The sequence below is a fragment of the Mastomys coucha genome, unplaced genomic scaffold (assembly GCF_008632895.1).
Source record: "Mastomys coucha isolate ucsf_1 unplaced genomic scaffold, UCSF_Mcou_1 pScaffold6, whole genome shotgun sequence".
Classification (NCBI taxonomy): domain Eukaryota; kingdom Metazoa; phylum Chordata; class Mammalia; order Rodentia; family Muridae; genus Mastomys; species Mastomys coucha.
Window position 1 is genome coordinate 88772843 of NW_022196912.1, and position 17510 is coordinate 88790352.

General features: G+C 45.7%; 1 protein-coding gene across 1 annotated transcript in view; it reads left to right on the forward strand.

Moving 5' to 3' along the window:
- Prkch (protein kinase C eta) overlaps positions 1–9516 on the forward strand; it is a 203096-nt gene extending 193580 nt beyond the window's left edge. Inside the window, exons 13-14 of the mRNA XM_031356847.1 lie at positions 6787–6930; positions 8259–9516. Coding sequence (XP_031212707.1) covers positions 6787–6930; positions 8259–8405 — 291 coding nt within the window. The 3' untranslated portion in view covers positions 8406–9516. The remainder of the gene's footprint in view (positions 1–6786; positions 6931–8258) is intronic.
- The last annotated feature ends 7994 nt before the right edge of the window (positions 9517–17510 follow it).

The following is a 17510-nucleotide window of genomic DNA, read 5'->3' on the forward strand; positions in this document are numbered from 1 at the left end:
CAACTGGGTCAGACTCTTCTAGGGCCAGAAGCAGAAGGCATGTGCCTTCGGTGTACACACACACACACACACACACAGGGCACATTTTGTCAGCCTCTGGGTGGCCTTCGGGCTATGTGATCATAATGAGGTTGGCCGTCGTGGCAGAGAGCCAGCCTCTGTTTTGAATCCTGTGTTCTTTCTCTGCCTTCCTTCCCTAGAACTCTCTTTAGAGCCACGAAATGCCTTCCTCCGGGTTTTTGGAGTGGCTCCCTGGAATACTGATAGGAGAGTCTTGTGGCTTGATTTCCTTCCTTTCTGGCCTGGCGGCAAAAGCTGCCAAGTCTGTCTGCCTTTTGTTTAAGGTCTGAAGTGAAGTGAAAGGAGAAGGTCATTCTGTTTGCCCAACAGCCAGATCCAGCTATTAACTAGAACACACAGTGTTTTCTGACTCTTGGGCGAAAACGTTGTCTAATTGCTCAGTTTATGTAACTAGTCCTCTTCCTAAGACATCAGGCATTTTGAAAGAGGATGAGTAGTTCTTGACACTGCTTAAATTTCAAAGTGGATCCCATTGTCTCAGGACTCATCATTATACAGGGGAGCTTAAGCTCTGTCGTGTAGAACAGCTCCACACTCACACGTCTACATGCATAGGTATATGGTATATTCAGCCTACTTCAGGCATCCTTCCTGCTCTTCGGGCATTCTCTCGGGGCATGCTTTAACAAACCTGGTGGGCCAGCACCATCCAGGACACTTCACTGTGGTGCTGCCCTCCCTGTAGCCTTTGTCAGCAGCCTGGGAGCTGCCCAGTCTCAGAGGCTGGTGGGCCTCTGGTTCCTCCCTCCTTCAGCATCCTCTACATCAGCTCCACTTTCCTTAGGGGATGCAGGCTGAGTCTGTGACTCCCATATCTCTCTCCTGCCCTCCCTCGTAGTGAGGCTTACCTTTGGGATGCAACCATGTCTCCTTGGCCCCTCCCTCACTCCCCCCAGTTCATCAAGTGCTTTTGTGGGCCCCATGAACCGTCTGCTTCCTTCAGTAGATGTGTTCAGAGTCTCCCATAGCACATGCTTTGCCTTCTTGGGGAGCTTTTTCCATTTGGACCTTCGTCAGAGAGGTCAGTGGAGGTAAGGTGTATTTTAAGAATGACCTTAGATGTGGACTGTTAACTTGAGTTGACATCTGAGTCCATTAGAGACATGAGCACACTGAGGACATTTTCTGCAAAAGCATTTGGGCTGTCACAGCAGAGGGCCAGGGTTTCCAGGGACAGCTGTTTGCGGGCCAGGAGAGAGCAATCCCTCTAGCCTCCAGCTCTGCCTCCTGCAGAATGTGTGCTGTGACCATGTCAGGCCCAGGATTGATAGCATTTTCTTAACTCTCCAGCTCTGCGTGTCTACAGAGAGAGGTTACATAGGGGCTGTGAACCACTCCCCCCAAAAGTCTTATCCTTTCATGACACCCCATTACCTCCACCTTACAGTGGTTCCTGTCTTCTAAGTCAACCCTCTAGAGCTTTTGGCTTCTTTGTGTCCGGTTTCTGTTTCCTGTCATCTTAGATCCCCCCTACACACACACACACACACACACACACACACACTCCCCTCTCAGAGACTTATTGGTATTTGGTAGCCCAGGTTAGCCTCAAACTTGCAACAGTCCTGCCTAGGCTTCCTGAGTGCAAGGAATTATTGGCATGAGTCATGCCCAGTTAGAACTTCTTTCTTCCTCTATTCCAGAGGTCAGAAGCCATGAAAATTGGCATGTGACACCAGCCCCATGTGAGACACTAGGGGCTGGCCGTATATATGGCCACCAGGGGATTCCATGCCCATCACTGAGCAAACCCAAGCCACTCCTCTGAAGGAATAAAACCTCAGTGTTGAAGGTATTCCATATCCAAACGTGGTCTTCATGTAATTCAGCATTTAAATGAATTATTTATCATTCTAGATGATAAATAATTGAAATTATTTTTCAACCACCCAATGTGGGTTAAGAAAAATGGGCCTCGGTTCTTTTCATCTACCCACCCTTCTCCCTCTCCCTCTCCCTCTCTCATCAGTCCTGCCTGCCTTCCCAGCTTCAGCCCTTTACCCTCACATATCCCTGAGAGATCTAACCCCATCCTGCACCCCATGTCTACATGCTTAGTTGTCTCCATGTGGGTGCTTTATGTCTCACATACAAAACAGAGCATGTCAACACCCAGATTTGGCAAGGCGTTAGAACCCTTAATTAAACCAAACAATAAACAGAGGTCCTCCAAAGGTTCACATGCTTAGTCAGGATCTGGCATAGCAACGGTGTTATGCATGCCAGTATGTAAACCATGAGCATATTGTGGGAGGGTGACACTAAGGGGGAGTTCTTGAAGGCCAAATGAGGAGCATTACATAAACCCCAATCCCAGGCTTTATAATCAATAACAAGGATGTTAACAAAACTAGAAGCACTTGTTGGGCAGACAGGCTTGCAGAATTATTTTCTGTATAAGGTCGTGGTGGCATGTGTGCTTCTAGCAGAGTTCTTGTCATTCGTCGTCCATGCGTGCCTCCCCACCTTCACAGCCTCCCAGCTTTGTTAAGGTTTGACACCAGTGATTCCATTTTGATCCTGTCTGTTTGCATCATCTTAAGGAATACTTGTTTCTGTATTTGTTTCCCTGACTACTACTGTTGATGCTGCCGTTAGTAGTAATGCTAGAAGACCTGCCTCTGGTGCTCCCTCGCACAGCTCCATCAGACAGCTTGGGAAGATGCTCTGACCTTAGGCTCTACCCATTCACGTAGCCCTAGGCGTGTTTCCTCTTTAAAGCCTTCTGGCACTTGCTTCCAACTCTCCCTTCCCCTTCATCTCAAGCACTGTAGTTTCTGAGCTTGCCTGTCATTTCAGCTGTCTCAGTCTCCGACTGTGCTCCCTACTCCCATCTGACTGTGCTCCCTCCACCAGTTCCTTGCTCATTCATAGCACGGTAGCCAGTCTTCCTGCCTCCTCATACACTTTTGATAGGCCAGACTCACTGCCCACACACTGGCTCTGCCATCCTCATGTGCCAGCTGTGCTGAGATATGTTCTTCTGTTGGCACGTCAGGTGCTTGTATGCATCTGGGCGCATGTATTGATGATGTGACAGGCATGCATGTCTTCGTCCTACATGGATCCTCCTTCATCTCGTCAAGCGCCAACTCCTCCATGACATTCACTGGCCTCCCTAACTAACACAGCCCCAGTGCTGTTTGCTTGATCATCTTCCAAGCTCTCACAGTGCTTTACGTGTCTTTCCAGCGCATCCCGTTAAGTGTCTTAGTTTGCTTGTCTCTGCTCTTGTCTCTTACACCTCGATGCCATGGTAATACCTTTATCACCTGCACACTCCCAAGCTTAGTGCACCCCCTCGCACTCACCAGATCCTATATAGACTTTCTAAGTGGAATGGAGGCTTGTTCTCTTTTTTACTTGAGTGAAATTGTCTCTGATAATTTTTAACCCTTTTCTTTCCCCTCCAAATCCTCCCATAGCCCCACATTCCCATTTACATTCATGACTTTCTCTTTAATTAATATTGTTACACACCACACACATATACACAGACACACCACACACACACACACACCACACATACCACACACAGACACACATATCACACTCACACACACACATACACACACACACAGCACCTATTGGTCCATTTAGTTCTCTCTCATGTACATGTGTTTAAGGCTAACCACTTAGCATTGGATAAGGGATTCTCATCCCTGGAGAATGATGATTCTTCCTCCCTTGGCAGCCATTGTCTGCCTGCATCTCTCATCTAGAGGTGAGGCCTTGTGACTTTCTTTCCCCTTTGGCATGTCAGGCAGTATTGTTCCTGTGTGTGTCTTGTTTAGAGAATGCCCATCTAGAAGAAGCTGTCTCATACATAGCAGGCATCCTGCTCCTCTGGCTCTTACACTCTCTCTGGCTCCTCTTCCATGGTTGTCCCGGAGCCTTCTGTATAGGAGTTGCATGATGGATGCATTGGGGTTGGACACTGGGCATGGTGAGTTGTTCTCTATATTTTGACCAGCTGTAGGCCCTTAGAAGAGTCTCTATCACTGGAAAAAAAAGGAAGCTTCCTGGATGGGGGTGAGAGCTATTCTTATCAAGCTGGGTTGGCCAGATTTTCTTATTATGTGGAAGATGATTATATCTAAAAAGCTCAAGCCTGGGTGTTAAAAAACAACAACAACAACAACAAACAAAAACAAACAACAACAAAAACAAACCAAGGTTCTGGTGCTGGAGAGATGGCTTAGTGGTTAAGAGTGTATACCTGTGTTCCCAGCACCTATGTAGGCAACCACCTGTATCTGTGGCTCCGGGGGTATCTGATGCTAGCTCCTGAACTGATGAACACTTAGCCACACAGAGATAAACACACACGCACATAATTAAAGACAAGATCAATCTTTAAAAACGTCCCATCAAGGCTATTCAAAAAGCTTGATCCAAACCTCAAGAGGAGGTATCTACCAACCTGACTCATCCTGGCCCAGTTCTGGTGTGCTTTTCAGAAAAGTCACCACTGTGATTTGTCTGCTCCTCCTTAGGCAATGCCTCTGCCGCATGGAGGAGGCTCAGTTTCAGTGGCAGGGGCAGGGAAGAGTGAGCAAGAAGTCAGACGGCAATGCTCTGCCACACTGGCAGTCCCTCCTTCCTATAAGAACAAGTTGTACCCACACATTCACAAGAAATCCTCTGCTCCTATCCCTGGCAGATCTAGGGGTTTCCCACAAGCCATCTGGATCTCTTTCTCTGGTCCTTCTTTCTCACTTCATTTTTTTTTTTTAATTTCATTATTAGTTGTCAATGAGCTCTTAAAATTGCAGATACATGTCCATCAGGGATTGTATCCTACAGTTAATAACTAGGGTACAAACAGCTGTGATTGGACCTGTGTCTGTCTGAAGGCTTGTTTTATTTTGAGTCCTACTCTCCAATCCAGCTTGCTAGAGCCTCCAATTGTTTGTCACTTGTAGAAAGGAGAAGCCATTCAACCCCATCAGACTCTTCATCCTAACCATCCCCCTTTGACACTTGTTTTGAACATTTTGCAAAGTAGACACTGTGGGATTGCTGACTGCTGGGGACATGCTGCCATCTGTTCCTTTAGTGTGATCCTTCTCAGTTGACCCATCCCTGAGATGGTCATAGCTCTGGCTTCCTGGCATGACCCAGGTGTCACTGTCTTCCGTGTCTTCATCAGAAACAAGATCGTCTTTGGAAAAAAAATTATTAAATGTTCTCAGTAAATTCAGCTCTCCAAACAGTTTCTCTAAACCCAGAATTACTTTTATTTTATGTTCACAAGTCGAACTTGAAAACGATATTTGGTGACTGTCAAAAGTCCTCATTAGTCTCTTTACAGATAACTTGATTGAGAGTCCAGAGGTATGGCTCAGAGGTAGGGTACTCACTTCTCTCACACAAGGCCTGGGTTTGGTCCCTAGCACTGGAAATTGAGCTTGGAAGAAGCACAAAGAAACTTAAAGTAACTTGGTTTACTTAAAACCACAACAACCTTTTTGCTTTGTTAGTTCCCCATGGTTCCAGGATAGAATTTAGCACCTCTCTGTGCTAGGTAAGCACTCTGTGTGCTAGGTAAGCACTCTGTGTGCTAGGTAAGCACTCTCCTGCTAAACTGTAGCCTTGCTAAACCATAGCCTCGACACTGCTACCTGTTTTATTGCTTTGTTTTTTAGACAAGACCTTACATTATAGCCCAGACTGACTTAGAATTCACCATCCTCCTGCCTCAGCTTCCAAAAGGGATTACAGACAGGTGCTACCACTGTGCCCAATCCAAACAAATCTCTTTATTCACATTTAGCTTTTATTAAAAGTGGAAAATCATTTGAAATTAAAATGATATTCTGGCCCTTAAAAGTGAATTATCCTGAGCCCTTCATTGGGAATTGATCAAAACATGGAGACCACTTGTGAAAAGGGGAGTTAGCCCAAAATTCCTAGGAGCTGAGCACAAGCAATGTCTTCCGGTTTACATGAAGATGGAATATTTGTGTACAAACGGCACTTGAATATTGGCATTTTGTTTTAGCTTTGGTCTGTGTAGTCATGCATTCTCACTCCAGAAACCAATTACAAACCGGAGGAGGACCATCTTGAAGACAGAAACGGTTCATCTTCCAGCTCTTTATATCTTAGCCACAGAAGGACAAGCAGCCAACTTTCATCTCTCCTAGAGCCAGACACGGAAGTTCTAGAGTTTTTCACCCCTGCTGACGTTTTATAGAGATCCCAACAACAGTGGCTCTCACTCTTTCTTCTCCGTGGTCTTAGGAGCAAGCGGCAACCCTGGCCAGCTGTGCAGCTGACGGAACAATGGCCCAGCTGTTCCTAAAAGCAGCCTTAGTCAGAATCTGCCTGCTGTCCACAGCTGCCGTGCTGGGGGAAGGCACACTAGTTCACAAGGAGCTGCCTTTCTCTAGAGAGGAAAGAAAAATACGGAGTATTTACAGGAAAGAAAATTGGACCCTTCAGCCTTCTTTTAGTGGCCGGGCCTAAAATGGCAGTGGGGAAAGCCAAAAATCCACTCAGGCAGTCTCAACATTAAGGCATGATTCATACTGCCCAGGATGGAAAATCCAGCTAGTGAAGCAAGACCAGCCAAGAAACCTCCCAGAAGGTCCTTTACCATTGCCTGCTGTCCTGTGAGACGGCTGTATATGAATGAATGAATGAATGAATGAATGAATGAATGAATGACTAACGGTCTCTCTCTCTCTTGCACTCTCATAGTTCATGACGAAGAACCCCACCATGCGCTTGGGCAGCCTGACTCAGGGAGGCGAGCACGAGATCCTGAGACATCCTTTCTTTAAGGAAATTGACTGGGCCCAGTTGAACCATCGACAACTAGAACCGCCTTTCCGACCCAGAATCGTGAGTGTCAGGGCCTCTTCTGTAATAGATTCTCCCTTCTCTTCAGATGACCAAAGTCCATGGAGAATCTGGGATCTCCCATGGGATGACAGAGGGAAGGTTGGCCGGCCCCCGCTGCAGAGCGAGACTGGGCTGGTTGTCCCTGAGACAACGACTCTCCATGTATTGACTACTTATCACAAAGTTTTCACCTCTCACTTGCGCTAGCTCTACCCTCCCTGAAACTAAATTTAAATAGCCCAGTAGCTAATCAGCCTAAGCTGCTTTAAGTTTCCCTAAAAGAATTTAACTAATTGATGTCATTATTCCTAGCCAGTTTTCTCATATTCTTGGGGGCACCATTTGTGCCTCTCTCAAGCCCTAAGATAGTAGGGAAGGTGGCTGGTGCTCCTTCACTGATCTATTTTTAGCCTGACTTCTCTGGATCTCTTGATGCTTATATGGGTACAGATCAGCTCGAAGACTGTGAGGTGGGCCGCTCTCAAGCTTGATGGCTTAGATTGCTACCATTGTTGTCCTCTGCATTTCTCCGTAGGGGCTCTGCCTGTCTGGCCTGAGTCCTCTATCACTGTAGCTATGACAAGCTGTGCAGGCCAAGCAGCCGGGCTCAGGGAGGGAGACAAGGTACTTGGGACTATTGGGAGGGGACAAGGTGGAGGAGAAGCGTCCTTGAATCAGATGAGAGAAGTGGGAGCTCTCACAATGATTAAAAAGAAAGAAATGGACCTCCTTGGTATGCTTATAAAGATTTTGTTTACACAGTTCTTTCAAACAGAGTGAGCTTACTCTGTGCCAGACTCTGGATGCCCAGGAGCCAGAGGGATCCCACCAGCTCCAGCCCAGTGGGATGTATTGTTTCTGACCAGTAAAAGGTTATGCACTTTTGCTGTAAGCCCAACAACAACACCATAAAATGACCCGAGAACCTCTTCTCACCTGGGTAAAATGTGTGCAAACACTTATGTGAGCTGAGCATGAGTTTACTCAACCTCTGACCAGATGTGAGCAGGCATACCCCTTTGCAAGGCCTGGGTGGCCACATTAACTCTTTCGCCTCATAGTCCGAGACTGTCCCACTTCCAGGACGCAGTGACTAGAGGGCAGGGCATGGGATGAGAGTGACTTGGTGCTTGGCAGAGGCCGTAGTAATACACGTGGTGGAGTGGCCATGAAACATTGCTTAATCACTGGGATGAGAAACAGAGATGCTGCTACTGACCAAGGGTACGGGCCAGATCTCTGAACTCTTGAGAATGGGCTGAGTCCCATGCAAGAGGCAAAGCCCCAGCTACATACAGTTGACCACAGTTTCCATTTTTCTTTAACAGAAATCCCGAGAAGATGTCAGCAATTTTGACCCAGACTTCATAAAAGAAGAGCCAGTTTTAACTCCAATTGATGAGGGACATCTTCCTATGATTAACCAGGATGAGTTTAGAAACTTTTCCTATGTGTCACCGGAATTGCAACCATAGCCTTATGGGGAATGAGAACCAAAGGGGAATGTGGATTTTTTTCCAGGAATTTCTTCTGTGGGAATTCCCTAGCATCCACCTTAGAACACCAGCTTCACCTTCAAGGAGCAAATGTTCACAACTCTGCAATGGGTGGAGCCTCAAGAGAGCCGCTCTCTCAAGTCCCGGGGAGCCATCGTACATTTCAGTAGTCGATACTGAGATAAGATGTTACAAAGATTTGCACTGCTCAACCCATGAGTCTCCAGGGCTCTTTCAGGCTTAGAGGAAAGGACAGAAGCCACAAGAAGAGATGCTGGGAAGAATACAGGAGGTCCTAGGGATTGTGAGCCAAACAGGCTTCTTTTTTAACTTCAAGAGACAAACCTTTCTGTGGAGCACGCTATACTCTTCTTTAAGCCAATATCTCAGTCTACAAAAGATTAAATGCTGATGAAGAAGTTAAAGGTCTCTCTAGGGAAACGAACGGCATTCTGTGTAGAAGGATGCACTCTGAAGATGGGTGTCCTTCAAGCTCCATACCTAAACCCAGTGTTGAGAACGGAGGTTGGACACCATGACAACCGTCAGTGTCTTGAGTCTCTTCCTCTTTCAGTGACTAGATATTTATTGAGTGTCAAATAAAAAGGTGCCATAATCTTCAGTAGTGTACACAGTAGAGTCACAATGCTTTTACCACACTCTGGGGTCTACCCAATGGTGTTTGCGTTTTGTGAAAGGCCTCTCCACATTGCATAGGTCTGTCTTCTTTGTCTCCTGTTCATAGAAGGACCACCACCACAGTCGTGTGGTCAGCAGGCAGGCTTCCATTGCATGCTACCTCCTGACTGGTGGAATCGAATCGCCTCCACACACTTCATCCCAGGCTGACTCATGGGCGAAGAACTCCGCGCTGTTCCTGTCCGTGAACACGTGTGTGGCGGATCCATGGGCAGCCAGTCTATTTATGTTTTTAGAGACAAAGAAGGCTGTTTGATATACACATTAATAATTAACCATAGGCCTTGTAATCGAGGCCAACAACAAAGGTGTACCTTTTCATGTGTAACCATATATTAAGTTGAAAAATTTTATCTGGCTGGAAATAAAGGCATTTTGTAACAAAAGGAAATTCTATGAAAAGAGTGATTTGTTCTCTCCGGGACTCGGAGGATAGATTTCTAATCAAACTAAAAAGCTTTTCACTAGTATTAGAACTTAGGACAGTAGGCAAACACCTAGGAGGAAGCATTGGCAGAACTTTTTGTATCGCTGAGGAGGGAGTGTGGTCAGTCACATTGATGCATACGTCTACTCTGAACTGGAGCAGTGACTTCTGGGTATTGCGGTAGCAGGCTGATCCTTAAGAGTCTTAGTAGCTCTTCAGAATGTCCATTGATCCTTCACATACAGTGCATGTCCGTGGGCCTCGATCTGCTAACTGTGCCATCGAGAAAGTAGAACTCCTAAGGTCCACAGAGCAAGAAGAGAGATGGAAGAAGTCCTTGTTTGCTTCTTAACCACCTTCTCGGAACACATGCAGCCCCTCTTGCTGTCCGATCGGCCAGCTTGTGGGATTCCCTAAAGATGCAAACAGCATCGGGGAATTAGGAGACAGCGGAGCAGTATGACAGGCTCTATCATCAGTTCTTTGGGGCATTCCAGGGTGGAAAAGGTATTTCTGCATTGTTTAGCACTGTTCAGTAGCTCTGGATTCCATGTCTGTGTGGCAGGTGAGTTAAATACAGTACACCTTGCAGCCTCCAAGAACTTGGGGTTATTGGTTTGCAAAAGTCTTGATCTTGATCAGGGGTGGACCTAGATATAAAGCCTGACGCTTTACATTCTAAATCCCACAGTCTGCTGGGAAGGGGAAATTCTTTCTTACTTGGGGCTTCTTAGTCTTTATGCTTGCTTTATGTAAAATTAGTTGTACAAATCTTAAGCACATTTATTTATTCAATACTCCTATGAATCGAGTACTCCCATGTTCATTGTATAGATGGGGAAACTGAGGCAAGGAGTGGATTTGTTGTTGTTGTTGTTGTTTTTAAATAGCTTGTACAAAGTCACACAACAAAAGCATTAGAGCCAAGATAGGAGCCAAGCATTTTTTTTATTTTTTTATTAGATATTTTCTTTATTTACATGTCATATGATTTCTCCTTTCCCAGTTTCCTCTCCAAAAAACAAACAAACAAACAAACAAAACAACAAGAACAAACTCCTGTTGCCTCCCCCCTCCCCATGATTATTACCCCACCTTCTCCCACTTATTGGCCCTAGCATTCCCCTACACTGGGGCACAGAACCTTCACAGGGCCAAGGGCCTCTCCTCCCATTTATGATCAACTTTGCAATCCTCTACTATACACATGCTGCCAGAACAATCAGTCCTACCATGTGCAGTCCTTGGTTGGTGGTTGAATCCCTGGGAGCTCTGAGGGTACTAGTTAGTTCATATTGTTGTTCGTCCTAAGGCTGCAAACCCTTCAGCTCCTTTGGTCCTTTCTCTAACTCCCTCATTGGGGACCCTGTACTCAGTTCAATGGATGGAGCCAAGCATTTTATTTCCAGAGTCTTTGCTTTTAGTCCAAATGAATAAGGCTTTCCATTTAAAATCAATTCTATTTCCCTACCTTTGTGGGGTTCTGAGAGCAGTTAAAGGGGCATAGTCTGGGGTTCACAGGAGCAGGAAATAAGCTGCCCGTCTGCAGGAAGGCCTTAGTCATCCCCGCCTCCGTCATCCTCACCCCTGTGCAGAACTATAGATCTGCCTGGGAGATGGCTCAATCTGTAATCAAGGGTGGTGCTTCACACCCCTGATTCAGGGAACTGGGGCAGGCCCAGGTGACGCAATAGTGACTTTAGTTTCCTCATGGTTCAGAAAAAGGGAGAAAGAGGATATAGTCTGGGTCACACTGGGTCCCATAAACTCCACTCGAACCCCCTGGACTAACCTCTGAGCCTTAGGAGTTTTCGATCCCTTCCTCCTCCTGAAGGTCTGTCAGTCTTTTGGTAATTCTCAGCCTCCTCCTCACTGAATGGGCTGGAGCAAAAGCTACAGCGGGAAGCAGGTGGGTGTGTACAGCCAGTGGTAGCAGCTGCACATCTCTAGCCACGAATCCGGTTGTGACTTGACTGCAAGGAAAGGAGCAGGAATTGAAACACTGCGTCTGCCTCTTGTTGGTTTTCATTGAGTGTGCAATATTCCAGTCACGCATTTGTCCTTCACCACTTCCCAAGCCAACAGCCAAGACCTTTCCCTTTATTTAGTCTTGGCTATCCGGATTGCTTCATCTGGCAATGTTGACCTACAACAACCAGCGGCTGTGATGCCCTGGCTTTATGGGCACACTGGGTCATATAATTCCTCCTTTCATATCATCTGAAGATAAGAGTCTGATCCAACTCTGAGTTGAGTTCAGGAAATGAGCTTGGTCATCACAGGTTCTTCTGGAAATGAGCCCTGTGGTCACAGGTTGGCCGGTACAAACCAGAGCACAGCTGTGAACAGAACTCTGTTGTTTTCCTTTCTCCTTGTATTGGATTCAAACCAAAGCTGAGGGTGCCCCTGGGCTTCACCCTGTATCCAACCCACCTCTAGTCCTGGTCAGTTGTCTTTCCGTTCTCCCATCTTCTCCTCTCTTCTCCCCTTACTTGCCTTTCAGAGCCAGTTTTCCAATCCAAATGACTTAAAATCATTTGTGTGTTTATTCTGAAGTTTCCTCTGGAGCTCAGAAAAGTCAGCCACCTTTCCCATGTATTTCTGCCTCTGTTATCACCCTATGGGCTCCCACCACAGCATAGAGTATCTAGGAAAGCCACTTCTCTCTGTTATGTGAGGCAAGACGCCCCCAAGTTAAGAGAGCATCTTAGTGGGGTAAACACATATGGGGTGAGCCCACACTCACCCAGTGTTCTTAAGCAGAAGGAGTTGTTCTTCAGTTTTAGTGTTCTTGTCAGTGAAGTACAAATGACAGTGGCTGTCTTCCTTGTGTTACTGCCTCAGGGGCAGATGAAAATAGCTAGTTAGTACAAGGATACTGGATGTGCTCAGTGTTAGCTATCACCACTACCAGCCGGTCTGTGGGGCTTGGGATGTCCATCAGACAATGGGCAGGACAGACCACCACATACTTCATATGCCCATCTCATATAGATGTTGAGCCAGTGCCAACTTAAGAGGATTCAACTCTTCTGTTTTGCCTCAGAGCCTCCTCAGTTGACTAAACCTACTGAGGAGTTTTGAGTCAAGCCCAGTTGCCAAATAATGGATAGTTTTAAGTTTAAAATACAACTCAGTCTGAAACAACCAGGCCAAGAAATGCCCATGGTTTTCCTAAGTGGCTTTTCTCTCCAACATGATAGGAATTCTTTTGTCCTTTTAGGTTTAGCTACATGATTCATTTAGTTCACTTCTGACCAACTAGCGCAATGCTCACACCCATCCTGAGTACTGACTGAGCACCCTACGATGGTCATGCAGCATGCTGTGCAACCAGAACCCAAGATATTCAGTAACTCTTGCCATGCCCAAGGGCCTGAAGCCAATGGCAGAGCCTATACCCTCTTCTCTTTAGAGCAAGCTTTTGGGGGATGTATTGTGGTAAAAAGAGCCTCTATGGGCCTGTAGATTCTTCTGAATACAGCCTTAGATGTCCGGGCCACATGTCATAGCTCTTCCAGATCCCCACAGTTGCCTGTCTTATGCCACCAAGGCGGTTATTACCCAACAGAGACTTCATTCTTCCAGTGGCTTGAGCCGCAGCTAGAAGAATTTGGGTGAGACAAAGAGAAGGTTGTGCTAGAACTAAGTGTGGACGTGTTCAAGTGGGTTGCCAGAAGTGAGACAATCTTTAGAGACATTTCAAATTTAGAAACTAGGGACAGTCTAGCAGTCATTTGACCGGACGGTGCCAAAAATACCCTGAATGATCTCTCAAGGTTTTCCAGCCTTGTGCTCTGCTGGCTGAGAGTGAGCAGGTGGCTATGCCCAATGAGCCTCTCTACCCTTACTGATAATGTTCCTGTCATCCATTGAATCCCCAGTCAGATTTGCTCTTTGCCCACCTCTGGGCAATCTTTATGCCTTATCTCATCTCCACATGCACCCCTTGCTCTCTCGGTCTCAAGATTCTTTTTTAGACACACACAAATCACTCATGCCCATGACCACGTACTCAGCAGCACCTCTTAGCCAGCTGCCTTTGCTGTTCCTCATGCTCACCCACGCACAAAAGGGAGAAGGGAATGACAGGTTTAAGAAGATCTCAAGAGGGGCTGGAGAGATGGCTCAGCGGTTAAGAGCACCAACTGCTCTTCTGAAGGTCCCAAGTTCAAATCCCCAGCAACCACATGATGGTTCACAACCACTTGTAATAAGATCTGACACCCTCTTCTGGAGTATCTGGAGACAGCTACAATATAGTTACATATAATAAGTAAATATTAAAAAAAAAAAAAGATCTCAGAAAACCTAGGCTCCCTCAGCTGCAGATGCAAGCAGAGTGGTTGCCAGAAGAGAAACCCTTCCTCTAGGGCAGCTGTTCTCAACTTGTGGGTCACAACCTCTTTGAGGGGTCAAACAACCCTTGGATAGGGGCCACATATAAGATATCCTGCAGATCAGATGCTTGCATTACAATTCATAACAGTAGCAAAGTTACAATTATGAAGTAGCAACAAAAATAACTTTACGGTTGGGGGTCACCCACAACATGAGGAACTGTGTTAAAGAGTTGCAGCATTAGGAAGAGCCACTGCTCTAAGAAAAGGCTTTTGCCAGTGAAGAAGGTGATGGGATGAACTGTAGCCCAAGGACAGGGTGCTAGGAGGCATTCAGATGAGTGTTAGTAAGAATTTGCAAGATGAGAATTGTTTCAGCAGTGTTACTGAAACACTAGAAGAGACGTTGATCAGTGGGAGAAAGACTAATGATTTCAAAAGTTACATTTATGTATTCTGTCATTGTCATGGAGGGATGGGTATGATGCATTCCACAGTGCAGGTGTGGAGGTCAGAGGACAGCTTGGGGAGGTTGGTTCTGTCCTTCTACCATGTGGGTTCTGAGGATCAGACTCGGGTCGTTAGACCTGGCACCAAACATCTGAACCCACTGGGACATGTCACTGACCCTAACTCATTTTTTTTTTTTTTTTGCTTTGATGATTCCTGGACTCATTGATCAAGGATAGGTGGTATGCTTTCTGTAGTTGAATTTTAATAACATAAGTAATCAAGTCTCAACTCATTTCCTTGTGGCAAATGTGGGTTAAAAGAGCAACGGTACCCAGGGTGTGGCGGTTAACAGGTAAAGATCAGTCTGAGAGGATGATCCTTCAGGCCTGAGACAGCCATGCTCTCCTTGGATAAAGACGATTTCAATCCTTCCTTTAATCTTACTTGAGACTTCAAGCCTTCAATATCGTAGCTGTTAGATTACAATCTTCCTCATTCTCAACACAGAGGTGATGCCAAAGAAGCATTTTGAGCTATGATTTGCATCCCTTCTCCCTTTCAGATAAGTTTATAGTCCATGCCCTAACAGGTAAGACAAGTTAGGCTAGAGGCAATGAGAAGCCTGTCAGGCACTCACTTGGGAAACCTATAAGAATAAGAAACCCACTTTGTCCTAGGGATTTGAAAACTTTTTCCTTCAGAATGCCTGTCATGCTCCACTCTCCTTCAGGATGCCCTGTGTCTTCTAATGCTCTCCCAAGTCAGTGTCATGTGGCTCTTTATTCTAGTGACGCACTCCTGGAGAGCAATCTCATGGTGGCCCCTTTCCAAATACTTGCTGCTTTAAATTATAACAATAACTAAACACAAAAAGGGAGCGGCATAATAAAGTACTACTTTGTTTCCAAACTACACATATTCCTCCAGGAGAGTCTGATATAAGAGCCAGTGAGCCTAGAGAGTCATTCATTAAACTAGGATTCACTGAGTACTTACTATATTCCAGGCATATTCTAGTCACTGGAAAACTTTGAACGATTCTAAATAAATAAATAAATAAATAAATAAATAAATAAATAAATAAATAAATAGATCACCTCCTGTATTCCTGGAAATGAATTGGTCATGGATATAACATAATATTTTTAAAGATTTTATATTCTTTTTATTTATGGGCATGTGTCTGCATGTATTTATGTGCGTATGTGTGCAGCTGCCTACAGAGGCCAGAAAAGAGCAATGCCTTTCCCAGGAGCTGGAGTTACCTGTGAGCCACCCGATATGGATGCTGGGAGCTGAACAGTGCTCTGTAAAAGCAGCAAGTGCTCTTCACGACTGAGACAGACCTTCAGCCTCTAATTTATATTCTTTACCCAAACCTACTCGATGGCAAGGCAGTTTCATTTAGATTACTGCTTCTATCTTGTCCTAATTTAATTAGCTTCTTCAGATACAAATGCAGATTATAGTCAGCGCTGGGAAAAGTCTAACTAGTAAGCATAGGCTACGTTTGGATCTGAGACAGTTCCTTGTGTTAGGAGAAGATGGTAACCCCAAGACTTGAGAGCACAAACAAGATAATTAGGCAGAGCAAAAATATATTCAGCAAATATCACTAATATTTACCTACCTAGATTATAGGGATACAAGACAGTCATTGTTGCTACAAATATGAGAGCTAATGAGAATGCAATAGGAATCTGTGGGTACCAAATGGAAACTAGCACGCCATCCTCCTGAGGGGCCAGTATCATGTCTCAAGTGAGCCGGAAGGCAGAGCCCACCGAACGAACATTGCTTTGGTTTGACTATGTCTAGAAAAGTGAATTCCGTGAGAGGTACCATAATGGGGGAAGAGGAAGCTGCATTGCAATCCAGGAAAGTTATGTGGTTGATGGCAGGAGCAAAAGGCACAAAACATACGTGAGAGCTACCGAGGGAGAGCCTCGGAAGAGGAGCGAGCCGATGTCGCAAACACTTGTAAACGCTTGACTTAGGAAGGGGCAGGATGCCAATAAGCCCACTGGAGATTGAAAATACCCTAAGTCCTAAGTGCCTTTAAGTCACCTAACCTACCGACCGTCGCAGCTCCACACTCTGTAAAGCGCTGGCTGGCCACACGGCTGACAAGTGCCCCTCACTGCCACGGCTCAGCATCGAAAGAAAATATTAGGCTGCATCTTGCTAGCTTGTGAAAAAAGGATCAAAATCCAAAATTCCAGTTACAGTTTCTATTGCGTGTGCATCACTTTCCGACCACCTTAAAGTCTGAAATAGCAAGTGGCCCCTTTGGTGACTCAGGACCGTCTGTGAGGGGGAGGTTTCGGGATGGTTCTTAGGTAACATTTAGAGGGCAGAATGGTTGCAAACAGGAATAGCTTCCATACTGGTCTTCCTCAGTGAGTGGTAATGACAAGAGATGACCGTGGACTCCTGAGTGATTGACATGCGCCCACAGACACCCCTTGGAGTGTATTTTCAGTGAGCTAGGAATAATTGCTATTGTTGTTATTAATTTTTTTTTAATCCTACAGAGACCCTGACCAGCTTTTGTTCCTAAAACATTATCTGGCTGCAGTGTTTTGGATCTTTTGGTTGTCGTCGCTGCCTAGACAGAGTCTTATTATAATAGCCCAAGCTCGTGATCCTCCTACCTTTCCTCTTGAGATGCTGGTACTACATTCATGGGCCACTCAGCCTGGCTTTGTGGTTTGAATTTTGAATGTTCCCCACAGGCCCATGTGTCAGCAACTTTGTCCCCAAGTTGGTGCTATTGGGAGGTGAGGAGGTGAGACCCATGAGAGGAAGCTAAATCGTTGATAAGATGCTCTTATGGGGCATGTGGAGTTTAGTTCCTTCCCACCTCGCTTTGCTCCTTGCTTCCAGGACTCCTCTACCATGTGCTTTGGCGATGATATACTGTACAGACCAGCCTGCTAAGAAACCATGGATCGGAAATTCTGAAAATATGAATAAAAATAAACTTTTCCTCTTTAAGGACTTGACTTATCTCGGGGTGTTCATCATGTTGGTAGAAAGCTGACTGACACACCGTACTGTACTGCCTGCTATATAAAAAGAGACTAGATTAATTACATAAATCCTGGAGTTAGAACTGGGACACATCAGGATAAATAAGGGTGATGGAGTTTGTGTTCATACAAA